Source organism: Phyllosticta capitalensis (genome assembly GCF_038381095.1).
Source record: "Phyllosticta capitalensis strain CBS 128856 chromosome Unknown BKA78scaffold_1, whole genome shotgun sequence".
NCBI lineage: Eukaryota > Fungi > Ascomycota > Dothideomycetes > Botryosphaeriales > Phyllostictaceae > Phyllosticta > Phyllosticta capitalensis.
In genome coordinates, this window is record NW_027117439.1 from 3,853,878 (window position 1) to 3,881,488 (window position 27,611).

Here is a 27,611-nt window from a genome sequence, read left to right on the forward strand (position 1 = left end):
GAAAATTTGAGTTCTCGCTGCTACGTTCGAAGTTGACCTTATGTGGCAATGGTCCATCATTGCATCATCAAACGTCTGTGAAAGCCTTGCTTATGCTTGAAAACTTGAGTTTTCGCTGCTATGTTCGACATTGGCTGAAAGGGGTAGCTTGATTACTGTCCTTTGCTTGCAACCCCTCAGAGAAATTTGAACAACAGCCCAAAAAGGCAATAGCCCATCTTCGCAACTTCAAACGTCTATAAAAATCCCTGGGTTGAAAAATCGATTTTTGAGGATAGACGTGCAACATTGAGCAGGTCAAGTAATTACCTCTTCGAGTCAATTTCAAACGCAGCGACGGAAGTGCGTCGAGGACCTCTACGGACCGCGTGGTGGATATTGATAGACGTTTAACGTTGAGCAGATCTGGCAATTACCTCTTTGGGCCAACATTGAACGTAGTAAGGGGAGGTGTCAAGGGCTCCTCTAGAAACGCGTTTAAGGATTTGTATGGAAAAATTCCACACCAGGCTCCAATTGACCGCGTGGTCAGGCTTGACAGACGTCTGATGTTGAGCAGTCCAGTGATTTGCCCTTTAGGCCAATTTCGAACGTAGTAAGAGGGAGGTGTCAAGGGATCGTATGGGAACGCGTTCAAGGTTTTGTAAGCAGTCGACAGTTGGTCTCCAATTAACCGCGCAGTCGTTCTTGATAGATACTCAATGTTGAGTAGATCTAGTAATTACCCCTTTAGGCCAACATCGAACGTAGTAATGAGAGGTGTCAAGGGCTCCTCCAGAAACGCGTTTAAGGATTTATGTGAAAACATTTAAACCCAGGCTCCGATTGACAATGTGGTCAATCTTAATAGACGCTCGATGTTTAAAGTGGCATTGCTCTTTCGGGCCACTGGAAAAGCGGAAGCTGAAAGAAAAGCAGTCGTCGCTTGCCTCGTATGTCGAAGTGCGCACCCGACTGCTCCTTGTAGACATCATTATAGAAAGTGAGTCCTCTTTCTCTAGGTTCTCACGTAGGCGCTTGGATGCTCCCTATCTTTCAAAACTCTGGCCCAGCCACCAACATGAAGCCCTGAAATTAGTGATCTCTCTCGTCGCCGCCGTGACAGTGCCCCAAGGAGGAAAAGCTCAGTGGCTTTCATGAGAGCGTGGCGCCAGATCAGACGGAAGCCGCAACGCCGAGGCGGAATGAAAGATCCCAAGTATTCAGGCGCAAAGGTGCTCGAATGCTCCCTGTACACACGCTTTTGCCTTTAGTGAGTCTAACCTCCTTGGACATCGTGAGTAGTTTTGGCGCAGAACCTCAATCTTGACCTTTTTTTCCAACGCCCACGACTTCAGTTGCCTCATGCCTGGCAGTCTCGTCGCATTTCCGTCTATGCCCACGCCTGCTTTTGCAGATGGAAGATCGTAGTAGACAGGGCTTGCCACTAGGCCGTGCGGTGCGTGTTCCCACCTGTGCCATAGCCGTTGTCAACTGTGGTGGGGCGCTTCGAGGAAAGCCTTCCGTGCACTTGTCCGGCACTTGGCTATTCGCTTTAGAAGTCATGATGAGAGACGGCAATATGGCTAGAGGTGGTGGAGAAAAAGAGCACGCCGTATAGCGGCCGAAGCGCGGACGGGCAAAACGCGCTAACCCGATCATGCGAAAATCGCTGACTTGGCATCCTTCGAGTTTCCATGATCCTTCCACTCTATTCCATGTCCAGCTGCAGTTGAACTTTCGTGAGGCAGTCAAGATAGGGGGAAAAATGAAGGCTGTTGGGTGGATTCTCAGTTTCGGCTCGAGGCTGGCCACAGACCCCCTGAGCAGGGGGCGCCCCTTTTTTGATACCAGTATATTATTTTTTTAAGCGCTCTATCGACCAATCAGAGGTCTATTAGTGTAGTGGTGAGCACATCGGATTTTGACGTAAGCAGCGTATTCTATACGAATATGATGTGATGCTGAATGTTCCGGTAACCCCGGTTCGACTCCGGGATAGACCTTTTGTGTTCTTTTTCCCCTGGATCCACCCCTTCTCTTTTTGCCCCACCTTCCCTTTTGCAGCACTACCAAGGCAGATCAGCGGTGTTTGATGAATGCTCCCAGTACATACACATACGCTTTCATGGGCTCAAGTGCCGAAGTCCTCTTGACGTGGGGCGCTTGAAGACTCCCTGAGCATACGCAGCCGCCCTTGGCCATTTGGACATTCTCTGCGGTGCGAGGTGTTCGTACGCTCCCTGGGCGCGCGCAGGAGGACTGTGAACTTGTGACTTGTTGCTGGGATCGGGGCAAAGCTGGCGATGATGGAGACTCCCTGAGCACACGCAAAGGACTTTGAACTTGTGACTTGTTGCTGGGACCAATCCAATACTGGCGACGAGGGAGACTCCCTAGACGCACACAGGAGGACTTGTGACTGTTTGCTCGTTGCCGGCAACAAGGCAAAGCTGACGATGATGGACACTCCCTGAGCACATGCAAACCCCCCCTTGGCCGTTTGAATAATCTCTGCGACGCGCACGGCTTTCGGTCCTACCCCATGAAGTTGACAATTCTTTTGCGGTACACTGTGTGAGGCATGGTCTACTGGCTGGCCGGGGCAAGAGTGGGAGTATTGGTGGACTCTGTCCAAAACTTTCGGAGGTTGTCGCGTAGGTGTTCCTATTGGCCAGAACAGTCCTGCCGGCAAGAGGATCTGCTGTTCGAAGATAGGGAGTTGTCGAAGGCTGCGAGACGACTTCTTTTGTTGGTTCTGGATCGCAAGAAAAATTTCAACAGGCGTCCCCACAAATTCTTTGGAGCGATCATCGACGTGGTCGTTGGCGAATCGATGCACCAGCACAGCCCAAGTTCCAGAAATACATACGCCCGTATCATCGGAATCGAACAGTCGCAATCGGGGCCTAGATTCCCATCAGTGGCTCGGTGCGTGTTGTTCATGCCATCATAGCCCAGGCTCAACGTGGCCAGCTTGCAGCAGCGTCATTCCGGCAGGCCCCATCCAACATTATGCGTGGGAGCAAATTCTGAAGCGCGGCAGATGGAATTGGTGACGTCCTGGCGGAGCACATTGTATATTGAAGTCAGTGCTTGGTGGAGCATAAACGCGTGGTTGACATGCCACCGGGCAGCGGTTACGGCAGCGGAGCTCGGGGCGGTCGATCCTGGGCGCAAGTCAGCCCACGACTGGGGTTGCAAGGTCTGATCGACCATCTGGCGAATTTTGGCTGAATTGGAATGGCCATTTGCGTGCTCTCTCCGCGGCGGTCATGATGTGAAAGCAGAGGGTTCACGTGGCAAGGAGATCTCGCGGGCGTGAAGATCATCCGCGGGGTGGCTATTTTAAAGAAGAAGATGCTGGCTCATCAAAGACGACTTGAAGCAAAGTCCTAGAACCATCCCGACTTCATCACCGCCATGGAAACAATTTTTGTCGACTCCTTCGAGGCCCACGAGCAGCTGGCGGCTAGGCCAGACTGGAACAGGCGGCGGCGAATTCGCAGCGATTTCGGCAAAGTCAGCGATTGCGGCAAGTTGAGCGATTCCGCTGGGCAGGAATCATCATCATGGCAGGGCCAGGAGCCGAGCAAAGACCGGCATTGATTGAGTGAAACGGCGGGCGGGGCGGGAAGTTCAGGAGTTGGAAAACTGTCGTGATGGCAGCGTCGACAATCAGACAAATGTCAGCCCACACCGGGCACTTCAGGGGCGGAATGCCCTCTGGGCGGAAGCGTTGCGAGCCTCTCGGGCGGGCCCGACGAGTGGCCTGATCAGCACGCCAGCTCGGAGACGCAGCGGCAGCGGCAGTGTAGCGTCACGGGTCGGCTCACCCGTCCGGCAACGCCCTTGAGTTCCGTCCCAAAATCGCCGTGCAGCTTTTTTTTCACGACGCCTTGCCAAATAAATAAATGCTGCTACGGCACTTTGCCCTGGCCATGATCTCATCAGCATCACCAACAGCATCAAACAGCACTCCGCTCCCGCTTCTGCTTCCGCTACCGCATCCACATCCACATCCACCACCTCAGCAGACAACATTCCACCCCAAGTCATGACCTGCGATTGGCTCGAAGCCACCATCATGCCTTCTTTGTGTTAGCACTCCCGAAGCCCGCTGGCCGCTCCGCTGTGCATAGGGCTGACCATAGCTCCTCCAGCATCGTCCCACGAAGCATCAAACAGCTTCGACCCCCTGGACTGGATCAACGCAGACTGCCTCGACTTCCCCACCACGACGCTCGATTCATCATCATCATCCGTCACCACGCCACCCCTGCTGCCGCTCAGTCACACCACCCTCACGCCAGATTTCCGCAATCGCTCCATCCGCCCGCGGTCAAAAGACCCTCTGGCGCCACAACATACCCCCTTCCAGCCAACAACCGCCGCCAATCCCTTCGAGACCCTCCCGACTTTGTCCGACGACTATCCCTTTGAGGAATCTTCCAACGCCCTCCAATCAGCTTCGCCCTTCCACGTCGACTTTTCTCCAGACATGGCCCCCTCCCCCACCCCCTCCCTGTCCGGCCCCGAGTCCCCCTTCTCCCACGAAGATCATTCCATGGAGGGACTCACGAGCGCCACCACCACTGCTCCATCATCCCCGCGTAGATCTTCCGCTATCTCTCTCAAGCGCTCCGCGCCCTCGTCCCCTGTGATGGACACCATTCCACCTGCCCCAAAGAGGCAGCTCCGCACCCGTCACCACGAGGAGCCCCAGCACGACGATGATGCCCCTCTCGATGCCAGAGCTTCTGCTCGCGCCGCCTCCAACAGGGCCCAGGCCAAGACTCGCCAGCCTCACAACATGGTCGAGAAGAAGTACCGCGAGGGCCTCAACAACGAGCTCGAGCGTCTCCGCCGAGCCGTCCGCACCCTCCCTCAACCACGCACGCGGTCCCTTTCTTCCGATGACGACGACGACGGTTACGGCTACAGCTCATCCGTCCCCAAGCCCAGCAAGGCCGCCGTCCTCGCCGGTGCCGTCGACTACATCCGCTACCTCGAGACGGAGCACGAGCGCCTACGCAGCGAAAACGAGCAGCTCCGCGAGCTCGAGGGCCTGCGCCGCCGCCGCGAGGAGGGCTGGGTCTGGCGCAACCGCGCCGCGGACCCCCTGGGGTTTTTGAGTTAAACTTGCCCGACGAGGTCGAACGGGCTGCTTGGATTCTTTTCAACATGGCGCAACATCAACAACATCATCCGCGGCAGGACGGCGTTATTTTTGGGAGTGGGAATGGGAATGGCGATTGACAGGTTTTGGTCTAAAGGATACCCCATCAAGCAAGCGCAAATTTATAGAGCCGTGCATAGAAAGCGGTCTTGAACAGGCGTTTGTGACTGGGGTTTGTAAACACTCCGCTTTCTTATGGAATCTTGACGAAGTAGTATGAAATGTAATATCTCCACTTTGAGCTTTTGCACTTCTCGATTGAGCATCATGAGCCTTTTCCTCGAGCTCTGAATAACTCCCTCAAAAGATCGGTATGTCTTTCAAGATTTGGAGCGCGTATTAGATTTGGTGGTGTGAGACGTTGCACAAAACACGCCAATGACGTCACATCGATCGCAGATCTGATCTCTGGGTCCCGGGGCTGCTGTGGGGAACCATCCACCGCACCGCAAATCCATCTCTGCGCGTCATCGACTCTCAGGGACTCCCCACGCATCTGATCTCATCCATCAGCCATCAGCCAGCTCCCAAACGGAATGGCCTTGGCGCGTCTTTGTGGCGCTTGCGGCTCCAAAATGCGCGGCTCGCAGTTCGCCTCTCCCACACCTCAAACCTCTCCCTTTACCTAGCCACCGGATGCCGATTCCACTACTTCGTACTGCAAGAGCTTCGCAAATTGCACTCCGCCTTCTCACTTCCAGCTCATTCCTGCACGTATCGAGAAGCCGAGTCGCGCAGCGTTTGCTGTCCACCATGCCGCCCAAGCGCAAAGCCGCTGCGACTCCCATCGCAGCTTCGGAAGATGTTGCGCCTCCCCCCAAACGACCAACTGGTCTCTCGCGAAGGTCTTCAACGCGTACTGCAGCGCGCAGGAATACGAATCCAAATGTCAATAACGAAGTCATAGACGCCCCCAATGCACTCAGGGCGAGCCCGGATGCTGCGCAGGTTGAAGACGAGCCTGTTTTGGAGCAGACGGCGCAGGAGACCAGAAATGTCGTGTCAAAAGGTGGATTGAAGAAAAAGGAGACCAAAACAAAACCAAAGGCAAGACAGGAAAAGAAGCCAATTCAAGCTCCCATCAAAAAAGAAGACGCCGGAGAAGATGCGTTTGGAATGGACCCAGAAGCTGATGGCGGAGAGGATGCGGGCGAGGAGGAGATCAAGGCCGCGGTCTCAAGACCACCACCGGTCAACTCTGATTATCTGCCGCTTCCTTGGAAAGGACGGTTAGGATATGTAAGTGGAAGCAGAGCCGCGTCGAGTCCAAGTAGCTGACAACTCCAGGCATGTCTCAACACCTACCTACGCAACAGCAACCCTCCCGTCTTCAGTTCTCGTACTTGCCGCATCGCGTCAATCCTCGACCACCGACATCCTCTCAAAGACCCCTCGCAGCCTGAACATGCCACCAAGAACAGACCGGACAAAGAGCAGCCAGCCGAAACCAAACTCGGGCAGAAGTTTGTGGAAGAGTTGGGGCTGGCAAATGCTAGAGACATCATCAAGATGGTCAGGTGGAATGAAAAGTATGGTATCAAGTTCTTGCGATTGAGCAGTGAAATGTTTCCGTTCGCAAGCCACGAAGAATATGGGTATAAGCTCGCTCCATTTGCAGCGGAGACTTTGGGGGCCGCTGGTAGGGTAATTGCAGAACTGGGTCACAGAGTGTCCACTCACCCTGGCCAAGTAAGTCCATACAACTTCATCGTAAAGTATCCTCACTTCTGACAGGGTGCAGTTTACCCAACTTGGTTCACCTCGACAATCAGTCATCAAAAGTGCCATCCGAGACCTCGAATACCATGATGAGCTGCTCTCCCTCCTCAAACTCCCACCCCAGCAAGATCGCGACGCTGTCATGATTCTCCACATGGGCGGCACCTTTGGCAACAAAGAGGAAACACTGGACCGCTTCCGCCAGAACTACGCTTCCCTCTCTCCATCCATCAAAAACAGACTGGTACTCGAGAACGACGACGTTTGCTGGCACGTCCATGACCTGCTCCCCATCTGCCAAGAGCTCAACATCCCACTCGTCCTGGACTATCACCATCACAACATCATCTTCGACGCCACCCAACTGCGCGAAGGCACCAAGGACATCATGGAGCTCTACCCGGCCATCCGAGAGACGTGGACGCGCAAGGGCATCACACAAAAGATGCACTACTCGGAGCCAACGCCCGCCGCTGTAACGCCCATGCAGCGCCGCAAACACAACCCGCGCCCCGCCACGCTGCCCCCTTGCGCAAACGACATGGACCTGATGATCGAAGCCAAGGATAAGGAGCAGGCCGTCTTTGAGCTCATGCGCAACTTCAAGCTGCCCGGCTGGGATCTTTTCAACGACATGATTCCGCACGTGCGGACTGACGAGAACAAGCCTGTCCGCGCGCCCAAGAAGAAGGCGGCGCCCAAGAAACCCAAGAAGCAGAGCGACGCAGCCAATACCTCCCTGGACGCCGCCGAGCCAGAGCCCGCTCCTGCTCCCGTCATCCCCGACGAAGAGGTCGGCATGGGCGGCCCGGATCGCCGCGTCTACTGGCCGCCCGGCATGGACGAGTGGCTCCGACCAGCGAAGCGCGTCGTCACGAAGAAGGAAGACGCAGCAGCGGATTCGCCGGCGAAGAAGACTGCGCCTGCAAAGGGCAGGAAGGGGAAGACGGCGGTGGCGCCCGTGCCGACCCCGAGCACCTCGGATGCCGACGATGCCGACGCGGCGCCGACGCCTGTGGACCGCGAGGAGGGCATTTCTGGCAGAAGGAAAAGCGGAAGGGCGGGAAGGGGTGCGGTCAGCTACAAGGAAGAGGAGGAGTGAGGAGTGAGTGAACGGCCTGACCATGTTGGACTATTGAACTTGGGCCAGAAGAGGCAACTGTCCAGCTATCCAACATCAAACGTCTACGAAAAATCCGGAGCTGAAAACTTGAGTTTTGGCTTTGCTACGTTCAACGTTGACCCAAAAGGGAAGTGCCTCCAACATCAAACTTCTATGAGAAAAATCCGGAGCTGAAAACTTGAGTTTCTTCTACTGCGTTTGATATTGGCGAGAAGGCGGATTGCCTCTTTGGGCCATCATCGAACGTAGCAACTTCAAAAACTTGAGTTTTCAACCCTAAGTAAGGATCATGGGACCCGCAAAGGCAATGCTGACTGCTCCAAGGCAGTGCAGCAGTGCTTGAATGCTCCCTGTACACACACATTTCAACTTCAAAATTTGGGCAGATGAGGTCAAATCGCTAGACAACTAAGTCCAGGAAGATGACTACGGGGAGCATTCGAGCACTGTCCTGTCTGATTACTCGACTTCAACAATATAGCGACTTGAATTTAGTGTACCTACATCTCCAGCTACAGCGCCAGGACCGGGCAGTGACTTCAGCAGTGTTACTTGCACACTTACTACTCTCCCAAGAACCCAAGACGACTTTTGGAACGGGCCACTATTGCAAAAGCAAAAATTTCCAAACGTATCCCTTCTGCCAGGATTGCGAGTGCCAGACTCTTGACTCGGGATATCAGCCCGAGTGCTTCTTCCTCAAAAGGTCATCAAACTTCAAGACGGCTCCGAGGAGAGTCTGGGCTCCGACGCTGCAGTTCTCCGGCGATGCATACTCCAGAGGATTGTGACTGATGCCATCACGGCAGGGAGTGAACACCATGGCTGTCGGGACATGCATGTTCGTGTAGAGCGAGTCGTGAGCTACACTCATTAGCTACTTGCTTGCTTTCGACATGCTCTCTCGTCATACCTGTGTGGCTAATCAACTTCTTGTAGTTGAACCCTTGTTCTTTCGCCGAAGCCTCGACACACGCAACAGCGTCTGCGTCAAATGAATTCGGATCGTAGCTGTAAATGCAATCCAGCTCGGCGACCTTCAGGCCATCGTCGGCAGCAACCTTGTGGATGAACTCCTCGATATGCTTCTTCATGCCATCCAGGGTGGCCTTGTCTGGGTGTTGCATGCTGAAGGAAAAGTCGACGGCCGATGGAATGTTGCAAAAGTTCTGCGGCTGCGACTTGAAGAGCGACACTGTGGCCATGCCACCAGTTTGGCGACCAAGACGCTGCATCTCAAGAACAATCTTCGCGGCACCGGCGAGCGCATCGTGTCGCATCTGGTTCAAGTCAGTCTCTTGGGCTGCTGTCGGTGCCAGACTTCTTCAAGTCAAAGAAAATGTCAGTCTTCGATTGAGTTTAGCTAACTTACCTCCATAGGGGTGGTATCAGCCTTGGACAGTTAGCATGCGACGCGCAACACGATTCCACTCGAATACTCACGTGTCGTGTGAACCCCCTCAAGCCTGCATTGAACCAATGCATTCCTTGGACACTGTCGACAACACCGACATCCTTGCCCTCCCTTTCCAGACGCGGCCCTTGTTCGATGTGCTGGAATACGTCAGCACTGAACAAATACTCCAGAAACGGACTCACAATCTCAAAATGAGCACTCAATGGACTGGCCTTGTACGAGCACTCTTTCTTGCCAAGGTATCCGATCCGCTTCAGCTCGTCGCCAATTGTCGTCTTCTTGTCCGCGGTGTCGGTGCACTTCCGGGCATACTCGAGGTCGAGCTCGCCAGCCCAGACAGCGGAAGCCATGCAAGCTGAGCATATGTAAGCTACGCCTCGAAACCAGAGACTTGGTACGGTATTTACCTGGCGGAAATCTGGCACCCTCCTCATTGGTCCAATTGATGACGGCAATCGGTGCGTAGGTCTTCTTTCCGCTGTCCTTGATGACTTTGGCCACCTCCAGCCCGGTCAATACCTGAGTCACTCAGCAAGTCATCTTTGTCAATCAACCTCAAGATCATACACCCAGTGGACCATCGAATTTTCCTCCGCTTTGGACAGAGTCAAGGTGAGAGCCAACACCGATGGGAGGAATCTTGTTGTTCTCGCCCGGCAGCACCGCCCATTGACAACCCATGGCGTCCACTTCGTACTTGCATCCCAACTTCTTGACTTCGTTGGCAAACCAGTCCCTCGCTATCTTGTCGTTATCATCGCACGAGAGTCGTCTCAGGCCGCCATCCCTGGCTCCGGCCATGTCGCACGTCGAGTGGATGTTGTCCCTGGAAAACGTTGAACATCGGAGAAGCAGGGATGACGGTGCTTTTGCTCACCACAACCGGTCTTGAGACACTTTCAGGGCGCCAAAGGACGAAGCCCTGCGCTGAAAGGCTGACACAGATGGCGCCAGCGTCTTGCGCGCGACAAACGAAAGGTTCGACTTGAAAATTACGGCAGCCATGTTGATTCAATTGATTGGAGACAATTCACATTCGAAACCTCTGAGGAAAAGAACACAACTTTCTCAATTGCTACCTTCCTGTGCTCCTCTGCCGTGTATATGAATGCCGCAAGTTGCTCTTCCCCGCACCCAAAGAAAGAACAATTTACCAGGCAAGACTTAGGTTCGCATTGAAAATGCAAGATAACAGCCGCTCCTGCCAGGGACCTGCGTTGAGATATGAGCCGAAGCTTTAAAAGCAGAAGCGCGGGCGCACGTTTGATACGCTACAGACGCGTCCAAAAAGTGTAGATATGGTGTTGCGCGCTCACGGCATCCCACTTTCGACAACGGGAAACAAGGTTAGCGGGCCTCCGCCATTGCCGCGTTCGTGGCGCCCACTGACTCCAGTCAGCGCGCTAGCATGGTATCTGAATCGATTGCGCCCGGTTAATAGGGCGGCTTGGAAATCAAGAGGCCGGATCCTGCATGGATACTTTACTGAAGGAGTCGGTTTTCCTTATCGGCTTCTCCGTTCTGGCACCGCGATGCCGGACAAGCGTATTTATCATGAGGCTATCGCGTTGGATGAAGAGGGGTATCTGCAAAATATCATCACTCTCGGAGGACGCGTCGCTACTTCACGAGCGAGTGCGCGTAGGTCGGCATCTTCTCAACCTCCACCTCCACAAACACAACACGACCATGGCGGCGCCTCGTGAAGACATCGTGCCAGGCACGGTGCACCTGGTCGACACGCAACATGAAATGCGCTCGAGGCATTTGGAGGGGAACAAAGACATTGTCCTCGTTCCGCAACCAAGCAATGATCCTGAAGACCCATTGAACTGGTCTCCAAGCCGCAAGGCGCTGGCAATCGGCATGGCATATGCCTACACCCTGGGCGTCGGCATCTCGACTGCAGTCCAGTACAGCGGTGCGTCGAATCAGTGCGCGCGGCAGCAAAACCACCAACCACACGACCGCTGACGTCGTTTCAGTCCTCACAAACATTTCCGACCACACTGGCCTCACTGTCGCGCAGCTCAACCTGGGCACCGGCCTCATGTTCCTGTTCCTGGGCTGGGCAAACCTCATCTGGCAGCCGATAGCTCTCGTCTATGGCCGCCGTGGCGTCTATGTGATATCCGCCTTCTTGTGCACGTTTCCTGTCCTGTGGTCCGCGTATTCGACCGGAAACAAGTACGAATGGTATGCGCATCGGATCATTCTGGGAATCTTTGCCGCGCCCATTGAGTCGCTGCCCGAAGTCACGGTTCCGGATCTGTTCTTTGCACACAATCGTGGTCTCTATATTGGAATCTACGCATTCCTGTTGTTTGGATCCAACTTTTTGGCACCGTAAGTACTATGCTGTCTCGCAATGTGCGCGAGCTCAGACTGACTGGTGAAGGTTCTTTGCTGGATGGATCAACGTCGCCGCTGGCTGGCAATGGGTCATGTGGTTTGGCGCGATCGTACAGGCCGTGTCCTTCTTCATCTGTTATTTCTTCATGGAGGAGACCATGTACTTCCGCAAGTCTGTCGAGGGCGACGAGACAGCCGCAGCAGAGAAAGAAAAAGAGATTGCACCGGCAGCGAAAGAGACCGTCACCGTGCAGGGGGAAACCAAAGCGCCCCGATCAGAAACGGACTCGGACCGCGAAAAGACGCAAGCAGAAGCGCAAACGTACGAAGCAGTAGCCGGCGAAGTGACGAGGAAGAAACGGTCGTACTGGGATAGTCTCGCGCTGTTCGTCAAGATGGAAGGGCGTCCGTCGAACCAGGCCATGTTTACCATGATGTGGCGGCCGCTGCTCATCATGTACTACTTTCCGTCCGTCTCCTGGGCCGGCTTCTTGTACGGTACCTGCCTTTCGTGGTACAACGTGCTCAACGCAACGGCCTCGGCAGTCCTCAGCGCCGCCCCCTACAACTTTTCGTCTGGACTCGTCGGCACTGCTTACCTGTCTCCCGTTATCGCCGCTGGCCTCGGTGCACTGTGGAGTGGTTGGTCCGCCGACAAGTGGGCGCTCTGGCTGGCGCGCCGCAATGGCGGCATCCGCGAAGCGGAGCATCGTCTCTGGCCCCTGGCATTCTCGGGAATCATGTGCTCAGCTGGCTTGATTCTGTGGGGTGTCGGCGCCGCGCGTGGTGTGCATTGGTTTGGACCTATCGTGGGCTTGGGCCTGCTGGCTTTCAGCGTTGTCTGTGGTGGTTCCATTGCGCTGAGTTACGACGTTGATTGCTTCAAGGTATGCTCGCTCAATCCTCATGACTCTCTTCCCTCCCTCTCAGCCACAGAAAAAGAATCATTAACACGGTACTCATCGCTGACCCTTCTTCAAGGAAATCGCCGGCGAATCCATGATATCCGTCATCATCATCCGCAACACGTTGGGGTTCGCCGTCTCGTGGGGCATCAACCCGTGGATCGACAGCTTGGGCCTACAAAACTGCTTCATTTCCGTGTCCATGGTCGCGCTTGTCTGTACGGCGACCTTTTTGCCCATGATCAAGTTTGGAAAGCCGCTCAGGCGCTGGTCGACCAAGAAGTATTGGGAGTACGTTGCGACAAGTATTGCGCCGCACTGAAAGCCTGTAATTGTGGTTGGAATTAGTGTATGTATAATGAGAAAGATCAACTGATGCCTTGCGTCTGCGCTACTGCTTTGCGTAAGAGCCCCTATTTGGCAATGTTCACTGGTATATGGACAAACTCTACGGCCTTCTTGGGCACTTCATACGAGAGTTCATGTACCAATCACAAAAGAAACACCGACTCTGGGGAAGTCTATGGATGCTTGAATGCTCCCTATACACACCTTTTGAGATAGAAGTTCTGAATACCTCTGGTTGCTATTTTGGTTGCTCTCTCAGTCACTTCCTTTAGTCAAGCCTTCCTTCCAACCATGTCATCGCCTTTTCTTTTCACTGCCGCAAGAAATAATCCACTCTCCCAGATCCAAGCCCAATGAGACGGAAGCCGCCACAGCTTCTCCTTCCGTCGCCCTCAATTTTTGATGTCATCCAACTCCTCTTCGTCCAAAGCCTCACTCGTCAAAAACGTCCAAAGAGTTCCTATTGACAAGTATGTAGTCCCGGGAAAAGCCGTCCGGAAAGAGGACCAGGGGGAGTGACTTGAATTGCCTAGGATATGTTTCCTCGTCGGGATGTAGCTGGAATTCCTCGGGATATATTTCCTCGTCATCTGGCTGCTTCAAGAGAGTTGGCGCCCCTTGAAAGTTCTCGTAGTCTTCTGGTCGCGATGGAGTCATAGAAACTCGCCATTTCCATTTCAGTACTTCTACCCCGTCACAGTCGACAAATGTCTCCCGGGCAATTGAACGAATGACGACAAGGTCGGATTGGGTGTGGAGGTGAGCGACGAACTTTCTTGGAGCATGCCCGAAAGTGTCTCGAAACGAGATGCTCATGATGTCGGGACACTTTTCAAAAAGGAAACTGGAGATGTGCCATTTTGCCAGGTAGAGATTGTCGACTACCCAATGCGGATCCATCGAGATGAGGCCTCTTGGTGGCAGAATCCAATGAAGGACTTGGGGTTGACTCCTCATTGCGGCCACGATTGTCGGCATGTCGATTTCATCTGCCCCAACGTAGTTTTCTGGCAGGCATTGCGGACTTTTCGTGCTAATCTCCATTGTGGTCAGGGTTTGGGGGAGCCTTGGCCAGTTCACTTGGGTAAGATGAGCATTGACAACTTTGAAGTTGTGGGAGCGCAAGAGCTTACCAGGATCAGGCATGTCATTGGTTACTGAAAGTTCAAGTCTGGTAAGGAACTGCAGATCCTTGCAATAACTGAGAAACCTTGCTCCGCCCGACGCATCGCCATCCAAACATGTCGGAACACTGGATAGCAGGCGCAGGTTGGGAGTGTATTTCATGATGAACCACATGCAAGTCGATATGCGCAATTCTTTGACGCTTGCAAGGTCGAGTTCATGGGCGGCCTCCGAGTTATCCAGGGTCCATTTGAAGACATCGGCTTCATCTCCTATGAAGCCGATATCTAGACTCCTCAGCATTGTTGGTCGAAGAAGCAGTTTGACTATGAGTGGTGGAATCTCTTCGCTAAGATCAATCTCAATTTCTTCGTTAAAGAAGCGGTGTACCTTGAAGTTTCTAATGTAAAATGTCAGACCGAATGCCAATGAATGAGCCTTAGAGTGACTCATACCGCACGTGCTTAAAGACCTCGGGTGGTCGTCGTAAGCATTCAATGAGGTGGTCGGGGTGATCGGGATGTTGAACCTGTGATAGTGCAGCACAGAGGCGAGTTGTGCTGTGTAGTTGTCTTGGCCTCTTTCTAAGCAACCAGACGTCCCTAAGAATGACAGGAGCCACAAAATCTCGAAAGCGGCGAGAAACCATCGAGAAGTTGACGAGGTCCGACCTTTGATCAGGGGTGTCCATCGCTTCTGCAATGCACATGATCACCTCGTTGCTCAATTTCTCGATGGGGCCCATGTTGGAGAGGCTGATGAAAGGTAAGCCTTAGCCTCAAGATCTGCAGTGTTGTCTTACCCAGCTTGGACGCTCGGCTTTGAAATCCCGCGGGGTTGGTTAGGTCGTCAGGAGGCGGTGGGAGTTGAAAAGGGATGGAGCTACTGAAGAGTCAAGACCTTAAATCACCCCTGGAACCCTGAGAAGGTGATTTGGCTCCGCAGGCTCGCGTGTTTGGAAAAGGCGCTCGGCTCTGAAACTGCTCGTGGGCGTTGGGAGGGGCCGTAGTAAGTGAGAAAAGGGCGCTGGTCCTAAATCCCGTGTGGTTAGTAGGTTGTCAGGAGGGGGAGTGGAGTTGAAAAGGAATAGAGACGGCGGAAGGGTGGGGACTTCACATACCTCCTTGAAAGGCGCTAGGCTCCTAAATCCCGTGTGGCCTTTAGGGGCGCTGGGCTCCCAAATCCCGTGTGGTCGATAATGGCGCTGGGCTCCTAAATACCGTGCGGTTGGTAAAGGTGATGTTCTCCTAAATCCCACGTGGTGGGAAAACTGCAGGAGGGGTGGAGTTGAAAAGGGATGGAGACGGTGGAAGGGGTGGGAGCTTAAAAACCCCTTGAAAGGCGCTGGGCTCCCAAATCCCGTGTGGTCAATAAGGGCACTGGGCTCCCAAATCCCGTGCGGTGGGTAAACTGCAGAAGGAGGTGTTGGTTGAAGAAGAATGGTTCGAGGTAGGAGAGAGAATGTGAAGTACCCAGCAAGAAAAGAAGCAGGAGGAAAGCGCGGGCCCAATGGAACGCGCCGTTGCAAACTCGGTGGGGAAAAAGAAGGATGTAGAAAGATGGTTTAAGGCAGAGTGGAATTCTTGTAGAGACTAAGAAACAAATGAGGAAGAGGGCCGTAGGCTTCGTTTGAGTAGCTGTTGGATCCTTGTAGGTACGGGCTTCCTTCGAGTAGCTGTTAGAATCCTTGGGAGGTCGCTGGCTGTAATCGAGTAGCTGTTGGAATCTGTGATGGAGGTGGAAGAAAGAAAGGAGGTCGGATAAAGAGTCGACGTTGAATTACTTTATTATGTAGCTCAGACGATGCCCTACAAAGTGGAGCGGTAGATGGGGGCTTTGATCCAGTAGCTGTTCAATCTGTTGTAGATGTGGGCTTCTATTTAGCAGCTATCGCAATCCTTGGTGGGTCGCAGGCTTTGATCCAGTAGCTGTTTGAAACATTGCAGGTGTAGGTTTCGACCAAGTAGGTGATGGATCCTTATAGGTATAGGCTTCGTTCGAGTAGCTGTTGGGATCCTCAGTGGAGTGGAGTCAGAAAAGAATCTGGAAAAGGAGAACAGGCTGTAGGACTTGCCCATGTACTCGTGAATGTTGCCAAATAGGGGAAGAAGCAGGTGTATGGCTTTTATTGAGTTGCTGTCTGAAATGTCGGTAGAGTTCGCTTCGTTCGAGTAGCTAGCAGTAAAGTGGTAGATTGAGTGGAAAGTGGAGGTAGATCGTCGGACAGAGTGAATGATCTATTCTACCCCTGGCTGACCCTTGGCAAGAGTATCCAGCTAAAAGCCTGGAGGATCGGCTTCAATCGGGTAGCTAGCAGAAAACTTATGGAGTTGGGGAAGGGTAGGATGTCGATGAAGTTGGCCTGGGATAGATCCCTAGAGGTGAATCCGAGCAAAAGTAAGAAAATCCTTTGCAGCCTGATGTGCTGCCAAACCCCTTCTACCATTTTTCCCCTTCGACTGCCAATTCCTAAGGCAATGCCTTTAAAGTAAAACCAAAATTTTTCTGGGCACCAAAAGGACCCCCTGCCCAAGCACTCATCTCATCAGATCCATCCGAACTCACTTTTCAACGTTGCCACGGGCCCTGCCACCCCTGCCATCCCTGCCACCCCTGCCTTGACCGCCAGTGGGGCTACCAGGAGCCTCTTCCTCATCGTCGTCGTCCTCCTTCACTTTCTCAGCCGACTCGGGCTTCTTGCGAGAGGACCTGTGGGTTCCAGGTGTTGGCTCTTTGGCAGCCTTCTTCGGCTTCTTGGGAGCCTTCTTTGGTGCCGTTTTGTTCCCACCTCCCTTAGCTGGGGTAGTCTGCATTGGCGTATCAAAGCGTTCGGGCTGCAACTTCTCCAGCGCCTGCTCGTCCATATCTGAGAGGTCCTCCTCATCGCTCCCACTGGTGATCTTGACAGTCTTGGCCACATTACCACTTGTTTGCTCAACTGGCGGCGTCTTGGGCGGCTCGACGGGCGTATCTTCAGGATGGACTGTCGGAGTTGAGGGAGACTCCACAGGTGCGTCCTCCAGCTCGACGTCCGGGTCTTTGGCCTCACCATCCTTCTTCTGCCGCTTCGCCGAAGCGGTGGTCTCATCTTCGGCATTCTTCCTCCTTCCAGAGGGCATCAGGGGCTCGAGCAGTACCGGCAGAGCGTCGTCAACGAAGGCGACGACGTCAGTGAACAGCTTCGTAATCTCTTCATCGTCCTGATCCTCCAGGGACGTGACCTCGTCGCTCTTGGCGCATTGCTCCGACTCACAGAATTCGCCCAGTAATTGGTAAGAGTATGTTGCAGCGACTACCAGATTGCGGAGGACCTGCATCTTGTCGAGTTCTTCCATGGCCTGAATTACCGGGTGCGACTTGATGGAGTAGAGCAGGCAGGGGCTGCCAAGCTCAATTTATGGGACGAGGTGGACGAGGTATTCGCGGAGCAAGTCGTGTGCTCTGTCATGGTGATCCGAGCAAAGTAGTCCACACCGGACGATCATGTTCGCGGTGACCTTCTCCTCCGTGTCGTCTGCCCTTTCGTTGCAACGGTCACAAGACCGCCACGTATCACGTACGTGACACTCAGAACCAAAGATTGTGCACTGAAGGCACCGTTGGCTGGGTTTCTTGGATTTGGATTTTCCGAGTTGGAGACGGAGGCGACCGTCCTGCGGGAGGTCTTGCGGCGGTGCGGCAGTCTTTACCTCAACCGGCTTGTCTCCTGGCATGAAGACATTCAACCCATAACCAATGTCGTTCGTGCGACGGTATTTTATGGTGGCCCTTGAGTGTTTTTTCCCGTACATGCGCGCGTATAAGTCATGGACGGCCTTGTTCAAGGCCACAGAGGGTTGCAAAAGAAATCGCAACTTCGGGGTGGGATGCTTGAATGCTCCTCGTGGTTGTGTTCCTGGACTTCTTTGTTTAGTGAGTTCAAATCAGGATACGTGCGCATAGGGAGTGATCAAATACCTTGGTCCCAAAACACTTGGACATTTGAGCTTGTAAAAGGGTAGCTACAGGGAGCATTCAAGCACACCCCGCGCCGCCTTGGAGTGTCGGGTGGACTCGTTCCTGGCTCATCAGGAATGAAAGTCTTGAGGAAGGAGGACATCATCGTCTCGTAAAACAGGCAAGTCACCCTCATGAGGTTAATCTGTTCGGCCGAACCATTCCACCGCTTGCAACGAATCTGGTTGTTGACCACGGTGGGCTGTTTCTTTGGCCTGGATTGCTTCTTGGGCCTCTGGTTGGAAGACGCACCCTGAGCAGTCTGGTTGGCGCCGTGAACCTCGTTGCTGGCCTTGACAGCCTTGTGGCGACCACGTTTGCTGCCCTCAGCACTCAATCTTGCTGTTCTCTTGGCCTTGGCCTCCTTGACCCATTCAAGGACCTCTGCCTCTGCCACTCCTTGGCGTCTCATGTTCTTGGCCGGGGTCTCAATTTCCCGTTGGAAACTTCGCCTCATTGCGTTGCGTCTAGCGCGTTGCTCTGGCGTCTGCCGCTTGTACTCCTCTTGTCTCTTTTGGCGTCGTTGCTCGGCGAGGACATCCGGGTCAATTGAGACGTCGCCCTTGGCCTGCTTGAACGCCTCTTTCAGAGGGACCGACCCGTTGGTAAAGTGCCACTCCATATCGACATGTTTCCATGGACCGAGGTTCAGGTACAATTGGCGGGTGGTTGGAGGGCTAGTGCCTGGCTCATCAGGGATAAAAGTCTTGAGGAAGGAGGACATCATCGTCTCGTGAAACAGGCAAGTCACCCTCATGAGGTTGACCTGTCGGCGAGTATGACCGCTACCATATTCCGGTGAACATCAGGGTCGTCGAGCAGCCGTTGAAGGTATGACCCTTGGCGATCGTCTCCATTGGAGTGCTCGCTTACTCGAGTGGCAATCCATCTGTCGATACCGGTTGCGGACCCGGAGTACCCAAATTCTGTAGAACTGCCAACCGGAGGGCCGCCCTTAATGGAAAGAAAGTAGTTGCCCAAGGCCTTACGTTTGTCCGCCCTCTGGAGGGACTCCATCTCGTGGCGTGTTGGTGGGTCATCCCGATCTAGAAGGTCGCGAACTTCTGTCGTCGCCATGTTGTACAGTTTCATTGCCCAGAAGTTGACATCATTCCGATGCAGGATCGTGTGGGACGCCAAATTGAAATGAGTGATTGGCATCAGCAGCGTACCAGCGGCAAACTTCTCAATTCGTGCTTTGAATTGAGCATGAGCATTGCCGGCCCCGTCGTCGGAATCGTCATGGTTGGCCTCCTCGTCATTGGCGTCCGAGTCGTCATCACCGTCATCACCCAAGTCGTTGCCGTCGGCGGCATCCTCGTCATCGTCGCTGGCCGAGACAGACTCATTCTCACTCTCTGAGCAAGACGAAGAGTCATTGTCGTCGTCTGAGTCGTCGTCGATTTCGACCCATTGCTCGTTGGTGACGTTCAAGGCACCTGGTGGTGAGGTGAGAGCATCACGGAGGTCGTCGTGGGTGGTCAATGACAAGGGCATCGTGACCTCGGTCGAGCAAAGGTCTGAACAAGGTGCGGGCGAGGATGAGGGTGAGGGATTGGAGAGGTGCCGTCCGCTGAGAGCTGTGAGAGCTGGGGAGCCATCCGACTGGCAAGATTGGCAAGAGGTTTCGACCGGGCAGTTGCGACTGCCTGCCCATCATGGCCACCCCACCACCTCCACACCCCACCTAGGCTCAGCGACGCAGGCGCGCCGCGCTGACGTGCGCACGAGGAGTCATCGGCGGCGGCCAACGGAGCCTACATGTAATATAGCGCTGAACTTTTTGGCATATATATCGCGGCGGGTAGAGCACTTGGGCGACTGTGGATTCTTAGCCTGGATCCCCGTCGAAGGCATTGTTCGAATCTCCTGTATAAAAGCTTCGACCACGTACTGGCGAAGAAGCTGCCGAGGCTCGTCTGCATCTTCTCCTTCTCGGCTAATGGCTTTGTTGGGAAGTTTTGTCCTTTCTCTTAGCACGAGTGCTTTCATCCGGGGGTTGGTAGTAAAAGTCGTGGCACGCACATATCAAGGTGGTGACTAACCGCACAGCATCCATGGCAGTTTTGCACCGAATTTGAGCTGTACGGTATTCCGTCACGCCATCTGCCAAGCAAAACAAGACGTGGCTAAGCTGTTCTGGTCTGGTGCGTCCCGGGAGTCATCGTATGCGGCACACAGAGAACCCGATCTCTCGCGGGACCGCGGGATTACATAGTAATCTGCTGAGGCAGGATCGTTGCTTTTCTTCGAGCGTTTGTCGGCGGTACTGATCCCTTACTCGCTGGCGCCGTTCCTCAGCAAGAGCCTCCGGATCGATGTGAACGTATTCTTTAGCAACCCTGGACCAAGATGAATTCTTGGGTCAGCCAGGCCCAAAGCATCTTCACTTTCCGAATATGAGGGTGTATTCATACAGGCAGACAGGGAGCATTCGTGTTTCCGACGCCTAAAATATAGAGAGTATTCTCTGATATCCTTCGTAAGGGATGGGCACAAGGAGCAGTCAAGCGCTTACGTCAAGGGAAGTCGCAACAATGCGGGACCTGGAGTCGCGTCCCGTTGGTCTCGAGCTACGAGCGAAATCCAAATCATTATATACGTGGTTTGGTTTGCATAGGATAAAAGATGCCGATTGGAGGCACTGTGGGTCGCAAAAGAAATGTCAACCTCAAGAGTCAAGACTTGGTGTCAAAAGCCTGGGAATGCGCAGATCATCCAAGTTGCAAACAACTGAGTATGACTGCATGACTTCAGGGAGCATTCAAGCGCCCCGCGTAGGAGTTGACACTTCTTTTGAAGCCCACAGTGGCGGATGTAAACAGGAAAAAGCAGGCAGGGATGAAAAGGATGGGTGCCTTCAACTGGAGGAACTCACGTTGCTTTTGTAGCTTGCAATAATCGAGAGAATGATTTTGAATCGCAAGCGGCCCGAAAAAGTGATGTGTTTGGGGCGGCATCCGAAACCCCCAAGCCGACTGTTTTCCAAGTGTTCTGCTTATTTTAAGGTTGCGTGGAAAAGCGCTCGGGTTCTGCTTGATGAGACATGAGCGTGGTGGATTGATGCCAAATATCCTGAAGAGGCTCATTTGCTTTCGAGCGTGCGCTGGGAGCATTCGGAGTGTCGAACAATCAAGCGACAAGAGTGTTGAGTGAGATGGTAATGAGTGTAGGCACCTGCAAGATGGGTCGCAAACGAAGTTTCAACCCAAGGCAAAAAAAAAAAAAAAGAGCGCTCGAATGCTCCCTGTACACACACATCTCGATCTAGTAGTGTGGACACACAGTTTGTCGCGCGACTTTGGCACCGGAACTTAGAGTTGGCATTCCTTTCGTTGTCCAATGTACTTGCCATCGTGTCCAGCGATCGGGACGGAGCGCGTTTTACCGGTCGGCCAAGAGGATTTCGAAAGATGGGAACTCGAAGACGCAAGGCGTTAAGGCAGCGAGGTAGATGATTCGAAGTCATAGTAGTAATCTACAGAGGATTGCTGGGCGTCGGAGGATGGAGAGGGTACGGTCGGTCGTTTGGTTCTCTGGGGAGACTTGGGCCGCGGATGGCGCTAATCCCAATTAGGCAAGAGACCCCGACCTGGTGTCCCCATCACTTCCGGCTTTCCTCGGTTTCGGGTCTTCCCGGGTGAAACATGCATGACAGGTGCGAATTGCAAGCTCCAATATAGCGGTTGATGGTGTGCTATGAACCTTCAGGCTAGGGCTAACCCCTTTGGCTCAGTCAAAGAAAATATAGTATATACTATTTCTTTTCTTCTACATTGCATCAAGCTTGGTTTATTAGTGTAGTGGTTATCACTCCGGATTTTGAGATACAGAATTCCGGCAACCCCGGTTCGAATCCGGGATAGACCTTTTGTCCATCCAGATATCTAAAATCTTTTGGTTGATGGTGGGGGTGGATGTTGGGGCGTGAGTGACCATTTTGGCAGATCTCGGTGTTGCTGTGCGCACTTTGCGCGCGGACAGCCTTCTGCTGGTAGATTCGGAGCTACTCCGGACAGGTCGGCCCGACTTTGAGCGTATCTCATCACTGGACAGACGACTTGCTTGCCTACAATCCAACAGTCCGTTTGCACTCCTTTGAAGCACCCAAGGCCCCGAGACTGGCTGCAAAGTTTGTGGCACTTAAGAGAAGACCAGAATCTTCGTCGATGAACTGACAGGAGGCATGAGGGCAAACAGGTGCTGGAGGTCGTGAAGCATCCAAGCGTCCTGAGTTTGCAGCGACCGGCGAGCCAAACGACTCCGCCACTACTTTTGTTCGGCACTCCAAACGAGCACTCTTTTCGCATCTCAATCGAAATCCTCCTCACAAAGACAACAGGTCGCATCCTCAACTATGATCATGTTTCTCAATATCGGTCGCTGGGCGGCAAACTGAGACGTGGTTCGCTCGCCGTGTTTCGTTGACTAGCTGCGAGGAGCATGACCGACCGGATCGACCACCGTCGCAAAACACGAATCAAAACTGCTGGCTACTAAGGTCTTCATAGTCCTCCGCCACGAGTTTGCCAAAGCCGGCGTTTCCAACTCCATTCCGAGGGGCTGGTTGATGTTGCAACTGCGAAGTTCTGCAATAGCATGCAGGCCCAACCTCTCAAGAACGTTGATGTGTCTGGCATCGTCAATGGGTCAGTGACTGTGCCCCGTCGCAATTGCCCAAAAATAGACGGCCCATGAAGCAGCCATGAGAACGAGCAAAGCAGCAAAGCAAGTCAGGCTGACCAGTCTATTCAGCCGACTGTGCGAACCACTCTCAAACTCTCTCCTCTCAGCATTGATCGTCTCCCCCTTGCGCAACCGCTGTTTGCGGGTCCATTGAAGCAGCCCCAAATCCACGCTGAAGCAGCTGCCAATCAGGAGGACCCATCCAACCACAAGAGCACCCGCAGCCATGGCAACGTAGACAATGACAACGTGGTTGTAGCTGTTGTCATCGGCGTCCTGGATTATTCCCGTGGCGATGCGGATGATGATGTCGACGGCATTCGCAACCGCAATTTTGATCGCGTACGCGGAGCCAAAGACCTCCTGTAGCACTGTGGCCCGCGTACTGTCGATGATGATGGGCATGCCCAGAGTACTGGCAAAAGCATACACACCAAACGCCGCAGCGGTGCCACTGGCGCCCGGGCCCCACGCGCAGAGCGCCATTGCGACCAACAACCCGGAGCCACAGACGGCCATGACGGTGCAGCGATTGCCGAGCATATCGAGAAACAGGCCGAGCAGCGGCGTGAAGAAGAAGCCCAGGAACTGGCTCATGGACGAATACCAGCCGGCCGTGATGGCCGACACGTGGAAGCGCTGCTCGGCGAGCTCGGTCGCGTTCTGATTGAACACCATGGCCGTGCTGGTGTAGAAGAGCGAGAAGAGCATGATGGCCCAAAAGGTCCACGGCAGCTGCAGCATTTTTTGCACTTCGAACTTCTTGTTGCTGTCTTTGAGCCGCTCGCCCGTAGCGGGATCCGTGTTGTTGAAGAAGAAGTGCGAGTAGCGCTTCTTGAAGAAGAGAAAGGCGACTGACGTACAGACTGTAAAGAGGTTGATCAAGAGGGCTACCCAGTAGACCCACTTGAAGTCGCCCGTGTTCTTTGCAATAATGTTTGCCGTCGACTTTCCAACGAAGGAGCCGACTTTTCCGATGCCGATTTCAACCCCGAGCGTGGTAGCGAAGCCGCCGGACGGTGGGAACCACGAACTGAAAATTTTGTACTGTGCGCATTGGGTTGCCATGTCTCCAAGAGCTTGGATGATGGTGCCGCCAATCATAGTGTTGAATGATCGCGTGCTCGCGCCAGCAGCGATAATGGCAGTCCCAATAAAGTACATGATGTTGTACAAAAGTAAGGCATCTGGGTTCCTTCGGTCAGCGATTCATTGATAGTAATCTCAGACGGCCAGGAGGACATGAAACGGAGTTCAATGACTCCTCAGATGCGTCTCATATGACTTAGAGCTGAAGGGGCAGAGACTCACCAACACCACCAAGCCGGTCAGTCAAAATCCCCGTTCCCAATATCAGTGTGACTCTGACGAAATTCTCGCTCGAAGTGAGGATAGAAAATTGGGTATTGTCGATGTTGAGTTCCTATCCAGCAAAAGTCAGCCACGCATATTCACAACAAGAGCTGGAACTCTCTGCATACCTTCTTGATGGTGCTCTTCATCGCCGAACTCAGCTCCGAAGACCAATGCGAAGTGAATCCAATCAACGTCACAATCACGACTGCCGCGAACTTGACGCGCTTCGGCACTCTCTGAGTGCTACCAGCACCACTGGAAACGGACACTCCATCGCCGTCGAGCTTTTCGATGTTAATATCGTCGACGAGTTTGGAGTGTAGATGCTCTGGCGCCGGCGAGTCAGTGGGAAGGGCCGTCTCCTGGCGCTCGTCCCCCTCCGTGCGGAGCTCCTGAACGGGTTGGGCGATCATCCGCAAAGCTTAGCCGTCTGTGTGAAACAATGGGAGGTTCTGGAGGTTATCTGATGGAATGCTACATCTTATCCATCAGCGACACGGCCTCTTTTATCCGTCAGGAGTCGAAAATTTTGCCATTTGGGCGCAGGATGATGTCCGAGCCGCTAAAACCGAGGAAAGGGTCTCTCCGACATCAGTTTAATCATGCTCAAAGAGTTTCTAAAGACGGTAAGAGTTCAGAGTAAGGCTGGAAGTCGATCACGAAGAGGGGAGTCGACGGCGAAATTTTTGGTGTTGACGGCGCAATTCGGTAGGTCACGACGATTTTGGAAGCCGATAGCGACAGTTTGAAGACGCCTTTTCTAACCAAATGCGAAATCTATTCAATGACACCTTGTGTCGATCTAGAAATTTCGGGATATTCCGCAACGGACGACCATTCTCTTGATTCCAAACTCCATTTCAGACGGCACTTTGTTGCCGGTTGAAATTTCAAATGCACGACCGACCGGTACCGGTACGAGGTGCGGCCTAAACTTGTGAATTTTGTCGAAGTGACTTAGGAGGAAGCAGGACTTCAGTGCTGTTTGCTGGTCATTTTGGCGAGCTTTGCGGCTCCGACACTTTGCGACTGCTTGCCAGCTGGCAGCTGGATCTAGTCAGCGCTGCTCCATCTATTGGCCTCTTGCAATTTTGGAAGGCCTAGGTCGGCTGCTACGCTAATCTAAGGCTAGATGACCGTTGCCAGCATCCACTTCTCTATGTGACGGCACAGTAGGATGCAAAAGCAATCTCAGCTTCAGGGCGGTACCGGGATGCATGAATGCTCCCTGTAGCTGAGCTGAAATGTCCAAGTCTTTGGGTACTAAGGTGCTTGAATGCTCCCTGGTTATACGCATCTGGACTTGGTAATTTGGGCAATGACCCATGGCGTCATTTGTCGTCGTTGCCAGCAGTAGCGGATAGGCGCGTCTGGCGGCAGGCACCGTCCGCGAAACAACAATAACATCAACAACACCAACAACTCATGCTGTCGTCAGGTAATGAGCCCTCCGTCCCGAGTGCCGTCTTCACGCTGAACTTGACCAAATAAACCTTGCTGAATCGATTCCGCTCACCAGATTTGCACTCAAGGCGCTCGTTGTCGCCGGCGCCATTCACTTCGCTCTCTGTCAACGTAACAACGTTTTTTTGCGCCCGGCAGCTCATGATCTCGCCTTGACCGACGTATATATACTTAGGTCAGCCAGGAATCGAACCTGGGACTTGCCGCGGGAGCGACTGTAGCCGCGGCACATGTTACCACTACACCACCAACCCGTTTACGCCGTCTTGTCGCCGTATAATAGGGTAGCGATCGCACAAATTTATATACAGCACCGTTCACGCCGTGTTTCGCTCACCCTGACATAGAAGTTCATGACTTTTGCGTGCCACAACCCGTTGTAACCAGCATTGCGCTGCGCTCCAAAAATTCCAGTCCAAGCGAATTCCTGAAATCCTAAGTTGAATTGCAGACATCTGGGGAAGTATCGTATGTATGATGCAGTAGACATTGTGAAAATTAGGCATCTCTCCATTCAAATATGCCCAAGTCCCCGTTCAGCCTCCCGATCACTCCTTGTCGCCTGAGCTTTTAACATGGAGAAAATTGGACTAAAAACCCCAAGTCAAACTTTAGAGGCACAGGGAGGTATCTTATGTATGCTGCAAAGTCTCTGACCGACCTCCTGATCACTCCCTGTCGCCTGACCTTTTGACAAAGACAAAATCCAATGCCGCTGCTATCCCAAATGCCTCAGTCCCCGCCCGGCCTCCTGTTGACTCCCTGTAGCTCAACCTTTTGCCAGTTCCTTCACCAATTTTTAGTCCCTGCCATCGCATGCAAAAAGTAAAACCATGTCATCCCCTGAAAAAAGTGAAAGCCCAATCCTCTCGCCAATTTTAAGTCCCTATCCCCGAATGAAAGAACCAAACCCAACCATATCGCCTGGAAGACTAATGGTCTTTCCACTCCAAGCTCATTCCTACCATCAGAGCTCTTCGTTCCTGCCGCCGAACAGAAGAAGCAAGATCCACACCGTACCCAGAAAGACCAATGTCTTTGCCACTTTCTCCAAGCTCAAGCCATCCCTTTCCGAGTCCAAGCGCTCCGCCACCTGGTCTTGAACTGGATCCTCCGGTTCCCTGGGAGTCGCCTGAGTGCAGGGAGTAGAAGTACCGCCGCTTCGCTCATGATCCTCATGTCCGTCGTCCGGCTGTTGCTTCGAAGGGGCTGCTGCTTTTCCTCCTTTTCCGCTCGCAGCAGCTTCCTCCTCCTCCTCCAATGTGTAGAAGTCCACTGGCATCGATGGCTGATCAGCCCCGATCTTCCTGCCGTGGACATGCCGGACATAGAAACGTACGAGGGCGACAGCCCTCATCCAATCTTCGTGATGGAAACCCCAAAGGCCCGGGTGGTCCCTGAGGTCTTCCCTCAGCGCACCAGTCAGAATGTTTGGAGGAAGCAAGAGCAGAACCTGGAACGCGGCAAAGAGGGCATTCATGTGGCTCCACCTGTCGAAGGCTCCCTTGGGTGTCGCAAAAAAGATTTCGACTTTCTGATTCAAAGTCCTTGGAGGGGTCTTGGGCAAAGGAAAGGGGGTGCTTTTGTCATGAAAGTAGTCCTTGAGATAGTTCTTGAAGTGTGGGTGTTCAAGCAAAAATGTGATTTGACGCGTGTAAATCGAGGGCCAAACTTTTGCCTGAATGAATTCCTTGCGGTTTCGAGAGTACGCATGGAGCCATTCCACCAGAGTGACGGGACGCTGAGTGTTGTCTCCCACTTGGTACCCGGCAAGTCGAAACAAGTCTCTTCGTGTTCGTTGGTTGAGGTATCCGGCCACGATGCGACAGTCTCCGTTGATTGCGGAGTGGTTGATCACGCAAGAGCCTCTGGGGTTGTCTTTCTTTGATCTCCTGACTTTGTCGAGGCGCTTGCTGTCGAATTTGGTCGACATGATGCTGAATTTCGGCCCTAATCGATCGG

The 27,611-nt window shown here is 53.4% G+C and overlaps 10 protein-coding genes and 3 non-coding genes across 13 annotated transcripts; 5 read left to right on the forward strand and 8 right to left on the reverse strand.

Annotated features, from left to right (window-relative positions):
• The first annotated feature begins 1,870 nt into the window (after window positions 1-1,870).
• Window positions 1,871-1,985, forward strand: BKA78DRAFT_t16. The gene has a single exon. It is a non-coding gene; the product is annotated as a tRNA-Gln (tRNA).
• Window positions 1,986-3,870: 1,885 nt separating this feature from the next.
• On the forward strand, window positions 3,871-5,421 carry BKA78DRAFT_304161 (uncharacterized protein). Its single transcript, XM_066887604.1, has 2 exons — window positions 3,871-4,079; window positions 4,143-5,421. Exons 1-2 carry the CDS (start codon window positions 4,037-4,039, stop codon window positions 5,117-5,119), a joined length of 1,020 nt encoding a protein of 339 aa, XP_066750074.1. The 5' UTR covers window positions 3,871-4,036; the 3' UTR covers window positions 5,120-5,421.
• Window positions 5,422-6,274: 853 nt separating this feature from the next.
• BKA78DRAFT_243780 (UV-damage endonuclease) lies at window positions 6,275-7,979 on the forward strand (the record flags this gene model as incomplete). The annotated part of the gene is made up of 3 exons (XM_066883977.1): window positions 6,275-6,397; window positions 6,446-6,847; window positions 6,900-7,979. 3 exons carry the CDS (start codon window positions 6,275-6,277, stop codon window positions 7,977-7,979), a joined length of 1,605 nt encoding a protein of 534 aa, XP_066750075.1.
• Window positions 7,980-8,679: 700 nt separating this feature from the next.
• On the reverse strand, window positions 8,680-10,771 carry BKA78DRAFT_376605 (uncharacterized protein; the record flags this gene model as incomplete). Its single annotated transcript, XM_066892832.1, has 8 exons — window positions 10,295-10,771; window positions 9,985-10,243; window positions 9,825-9,936; window positions 9,600-9,772; window positions 9,444-9,554; window positions 9,373-9,393; window positions 8,914-9,280; window positions 8,680-8,864 (listed from the first exon to the last, which is right to left on the reverse strand). Exons 1-8 carry the CDS (start codon window positions 10,420-10,422, stop codon window positions 8,680-8,682), a joined length of 1,356 nt encoding a protein of 451 aa, XP_066750076.1. The 5' UTR covers window positions 10,423-10,771.
• Window positions 10,772-11,026: 255 nt separating this feature from the next.
• BKA78DRAFT_277169 (major facilitator superfamily domain-containing protein) lies at window positions 11,027-13,047 on the forward strand. The gene is made up of 4 exons (XM_066885577.1): window positions 11,027-11,338; window positions 11,403-11,763; window positions 11,816-12,656; window positions 12,751-13,047. Exons 1-4 carry the CDS (start codon window positions 11,107-11,109, stop codon window positions 12,994-12,996), a joined length of 1,680 nt encoding a protein of 559 aa, XP_066750077.1. The 5' UTR covers window positions 11,027-11,106; the 3' UTR covers window positions 12,997-13,047.
• Window positions 13,048-13,589: 542 nt separating this feature from the next.
• BKA78DRAFT_340489 (uncharacterized protein) lies at window positions 13,590-14,676 on the reverse strand (the record flags this gene model as incomplete). The annotated part of the gene is made up of 2 exons (XM_066890323.1): window positions 14,156-14,676; window positions 13,590-14,101 (listed from the first exon to the last, which is right to left on the reverse strand). Coding segments are annotated over exons 1-2 (957 nt in total), but the record flags the coding sequence as incomplete, so codon positions are not given.
• Window positions 14,677-16,708: 2,032 nt separating this feature from the next.
• Window positions 16,709-17,482, reverse strand: BKA78DRAFT_340490 (uncharacterized protein; the record flags this gene model as incomplete). Its single annotated transcript, XM_066890324.1, has 1 exon — window positions 16,709-17,482. The coding sequence occupies one exon, from the start codon at window positions 17,480-17,482 to the stop codon at window positions 16,709-16,711; it is 774 nt and encodes a 257-aa protein (XP_066750079.1).
• Window positions 17,483-17,724: 242 nt separating this feature from the next.
• On the reverse strand, window positions 17,725-19,079 carry BKA78DRAFT_23554 (uncharacterized protein). Its single transcript, XM_066883843.1, has 2 exons — window positions 18,105-19,079; window positions 17,725-18,047 (listed from the first exon to the last, which is right to left on the reverse strand). Exons 1-2 carry the CDS (start codon window positions 18,898-18,900, stop codon window positions 17,968-17,970), a joined length of 876 nt encoding a protein of 291 aa, XP_066750080.1. The 5' UTR covers window positions 18,901-19,079; the 3' UTR covers window positions 17,725-17,967.
• On the reverse strand, window positions 18,625-19,704 carry BKA78DRAFT_304173 (uncharacterized protein). Its single transcript, XM_066887605.1, has one exon. It carries the CDS (start codon window positions 19,638-19,640, stop codon window positions 18,897-18,899), a length of 744 nt encoding a protein of 247 aa, XP_066750081.1. The 5' UTR covers window positions 19,641-19,704; the 3' UTR covers window positions 18,625-18,896.
• Window positions 19,705-21,932: 2,228 nt separating this feature from the next.
• BKA78DRAFT_t17 lies at window positions 21,933-22,013 on the forward strand. Its single transcript has one exon. It is a non-coding gene; the product is annotated as a tRNA-Gln (tRNA).
• Window positions 22,014-22,793: 780 nt separating this feature from the next.
• BKA78DRAFT_329583 (MFS transporter) lies at window positions 22,794-24,598 on the reverse strand (the record flags this gene model as incomplete). Its single annotated transcript, XM_066889679.1, has 4 exons — window positions 22,794-24,016; window positions 24,141-24,252; window positions 24,311-24,419; window positions 24,453-24,598. 4 exons carry the CDS (start codon window positions 24,596-24,598, stop codon window positions 22,794-22,796), a joined length of 1,590 nt encoding a protein of 529 aa, XP_066750082.1.
• A 1,223-nt stretch (window positions 24,599-25,821) lies between these two features.
• BKA78DRAFT_t19 lies at window positions 25,822-25,903 on the reverse strand. Its single transcript has one exon. It is a non-coding gene; the product is annotated as a tRNA-Ser (tRNA).
• A 713-nt stretch (window positions 25,904-26,616) lies between these two features.
• Window positions 26,617-27,582, reverse strand: BKA78DRAFT_291953 (uncharacterized protein; the record flags this gene model as incomplete). The annotated part of the gene is made up of 1 exon (XM_066885978.1): window positions 26,617-27,582. One exon carries the CDS (start codon window positions 27,580-27,582, stop codon window positions 26,617-26,619), a length of 966 nt encoding a protein of 321 aa, XP_066750083.1.
• Window positions 27,583-27,611: the final 29 nt, after the last annotated feature.

Excerpts from the sequence above, each read along its gene's own strand:
- BKA78DRAFT_304173 (XM_066887605.1), bottom strand. The coding sequence starts at position 19,640 with ATGCCCTTGTCATTGACCACCCACGACGACCTCCGTGATGCTCTCACC.
- BKA78DRAFT_277169 (XM_066885577.1), top strand. The coding sequence starts at position 11,107 with ATGGCGGCGCCTCGTGAAGACATCGTGCCAGGCACGGTGCACCTGGTC. Across the intron at positions 11,764-11,815 it reads GGATCCAACTTTTTGGCACC|GTTCTTTGCTGGATGGATCA; the intron begins GTAAGTACTATG and ends TGACTGGTGAAG. Across the intron at positions 12,657-12,750 it reads ACGACGTTGATTGCTTCAAG|GAAATCGCCGGCGAATCCAT; the intron begins GTATGCTCGCTC and ends CCCTTCTTCAAG.
- BKA78DRAFT_304161 (XM_066887604.1), top strand. The coding sequence starts at position 4,037 with ATGACCTGCGATTGGCTCGAAGCCACCATCATGCCTTCTTTGT. Across the intron at positions 4,080-4,142 it reads CACCATCATGCCTTCTTTGT|CATCGTCCCACGAAGCATCA; the intron begins GTTAGCACTCCC and ends TAGCTCCTCCAG.
- BKA78DRAFT_23554 (XM_066883843.1), bottom strand. The coding sequence starts at position 18,900 with ATGAGGGTGACTTGCCTGTTTCACGAGACGATGATGTCCTCCTTCCTC. Across the intron at positions 18,048-18,104 it reads CCAAGTGTTTTGGGACCAAG|TCCAGGAACACAACCACGAG; the intron begins GTATTTGATCAC and ends TAAACAAAGAAG.